The following is a 2,500-nucleotide window of genomic DNA, read 5'->3' as shown; positions in this document are numbered from 1 at the left end:
TACATATATATATATATATATATATATATATATATATATATAGATATATATATATATATATATATATATATATATATATATATATATATATATATATATATATATATATATATATATATACTTACAGACAAAGCTCCCACTTGTATTCCTGCCAGTGATAGGGGGTACTGATGGTTATGGAATAAACTTACTGCAGTATGGTATTTCCTACAGTGATTATGGTCAAATAGTTGATGTTTATTGGTGCGAAAAAGCTACTGCAGCAACCACTAACATACATACATATATACATGTATATGTATATATGTACATGCACACACACACACATACGCACACACACACACACACACACACACACACACACACACACACACACACACACACACACACACACACACACACACACACACACACACACACACGCACACACACACACACAAACACACACGCATATGTATATGTATATATATATATATATATATATATATATATATATATATATATATATATATATATATATATATATATATAAACATACACACATATACACAGCCAGAGGAAGAGGTGGGACAACGTGGATGTTCCTTAATAGTGACTCCGCCTTCTGCAGGTGCTGGGGCCGTGCGAGAGGCCCGGCGCCTGCGAGCACGGAGGCAAATGCACCGTGGTTGACGACGACATCAGCTGCAACTGCACAGGCACTGGATACACGGGCAAAACCTGTCACTTCTGTAAGTGTCCCATATAACTTTGCTATCGCACTTTTTGCAATGAGGCTGAAATTGTTTTTTTTCGGGGTATTTTTTTTATTTTTTATTATCCGTTATTTTCTTAGTTACTAAAATATCATTATTAATGATAATAAATTAAACCTGGTATTACTATGGATTTTTTTTTATTTCTTCTTATATCATCACTACCATTACTATCGCCAACATCGCCCTATTACTATAGTTTTTACCTGTAATCATCATAAAAATCAGTATATCATTACCATCCCCAGAAAAAGAAATCACACCCTAATCCCTGCAACCAGCCTAATCCCAAACTTCCAATCTTATTCTTTTCTCCCCACACACTTGCCTTCAATCCTTCTATCCTTCCATCCTTCAACCCCCAGCACTGTACCGTCGTTCGTGCGAGCAGTACCGCCAGATCGGGTTCAACGCTACAGGCATCTACAAGATTGACCCAGACGGCAACGGACCCCTCCCTGCTGCCTACGTCAACTGCTCGTATAGCAAAGTGACGAGGGAAACCACCACTGTGGTCGTTCATAATCTGCCAGAGGATTACGTGAGTTGGGATTTTGCTCTTTGGCTCTTCTTTCATAAGGATTTTTTTAAGAGGGTGGGATTTCTTTCTGTATTTATTTTATTCATTTATCTATTTTTATGTCTCTTATTTTATTCATTTATCTATTTATCTTTATTTCTATCTTATTTTATTCTATTTGATTTTTTGTCTTTTTATTAGTTTTTTTTGGGGGGGGAGGATCTTTAGGTGATATTTAAAGTTTTCGATCTGCAAAATACTTTTTTTCATTTTCCCTTCGGTTTGAGGAACTTTAGGGGGAAAACCTGTTTCTTTGTCTATAATAGTGCATGAAGTTTAGTAAATGGAGTTCCCTGTTGACAGAATCAATCGACAAAACTCGACCGTACATCTTGATGAATATTTTCTTCAATAAAATTTAGGAATGCTGTTCTTTTATCGTAATGGTCTCCGTAACAACAGTTTCCTCCTTTCTTGCAGCTGGTGCGCAGCAAAGGGATGAAGGACGTGCAGTTAGAACTTGAATACAGAGATTTCACACCAGAGATGTTGAAGTCACTTGTCAGTCGGTCAAAGTCCTGCAGCCAAGACGTAAGTAGAACATGACATTAGGAAATATCACATAGGCTCTGAACTCTTTACATGAGAGAGAGAGAGAGAGAGAGAGAGAGAGAGAGAGAGAGAGAGAGAGAGAGAGAGAGAGAGAGAGAGAGAGAGAGAGAGAGAGAGAGAAAGTGAGTGAGAGAGAGAGGGGGGGATATGATAAGTAGAAGGAATAACAGCAGCGAACCAATATTAACAATTGCCCATCTCTTCAGATTGAGTACAAATGCAGGAGATCGCCCTTGAAGCTGTCTACAAGGACCTGGTTCTCTTCCCCCTCTGACGACTTCTTCACATCCCTTGGATCGTTGAAGGAGGGCCTTTGTAAGTGCAAAGGTAAGTCTATAAAAGTTTTAGTGAACTGCTTTAGTCAATTTGAAAGCTGTATAGATTTTGATTAAGAATGTATAATGCTGTTCATGGTCTACACGAACCGTAAGCAGAAGCGAACCTCATAATCATAGATCATCTAAAAAGTCAGACCATTGAGTAAAAAACTAAAATGCAACCTCATTTTCGTCTCGCCTTCCTCTCCCTTCTCCACGTTCGACCCAGAGCTGGGCACGTGCGCGACGCCGGACGTTCCTTGCAATTGTGACGTGGGCGACGGACTGGAAAGGAG

The 2,500-nt window shown here is 38.6% G+C and overlaps 1 protein-coding gene across 10 annotated transcripts in view; it reads left to right on the top strand.

Annotated features, from left to right (window-relative positions):
• Nucleotides 1–2,500, top strand: part of axo (axotactin) — a 65,431-nt gene that overhangs the window by 40,058 nt on the left and 22,873 nt on the right. For all 10 annotated transcript variants that reach the window (XM_070140075.1, XM_070140073.1, XM_070140074.1 and 7 more), the window contains 5 exons: nucleotides 611–731; nucleotides 1,121–1,296; nucleotides 1,756–1,866; nucleotides 2,094–2,214; nucleotides 2,434–2,500. The exon at nucleotides 2,434–2,500 is cut by the window's right edge and continues 131 nt beyond it. In XM_070140075.1, coding sequence (XP_069996176.1) covers nucleotides 611–731; nucleotides 1,121–1,296; nucleotides 1,756–1,866; nucleotides 2,094–2,214; nucleotides 2,434–2,500 — 596 coding nt within the window. The remainder of the gene's footprint in view (nucleotides 1–610; nucleotides 732–1,120; nucleotides 1,297–1,755; nucleotides 1,867–2,093; nucleotides 2,215–2,433) is intronic.

Source organism: Penaeus vannamei, chromosome 26 (genome assembly GCF_042767895.1).
Source record: "Penaeus vannamei isolate JL-2024 chromosome 26, ASM4276789v1, whole genome shotgun sequence".
NCBI classification, from domain to species: Eukaryota; Metazoa; Arthropoda; class Malacostraca; order Decapoda; family Penaeidae; genus Penaeus; species Penaeus vannamei.
This window is presented reverse-complemented; position numbering and strand designations above follow the sequence as displayed.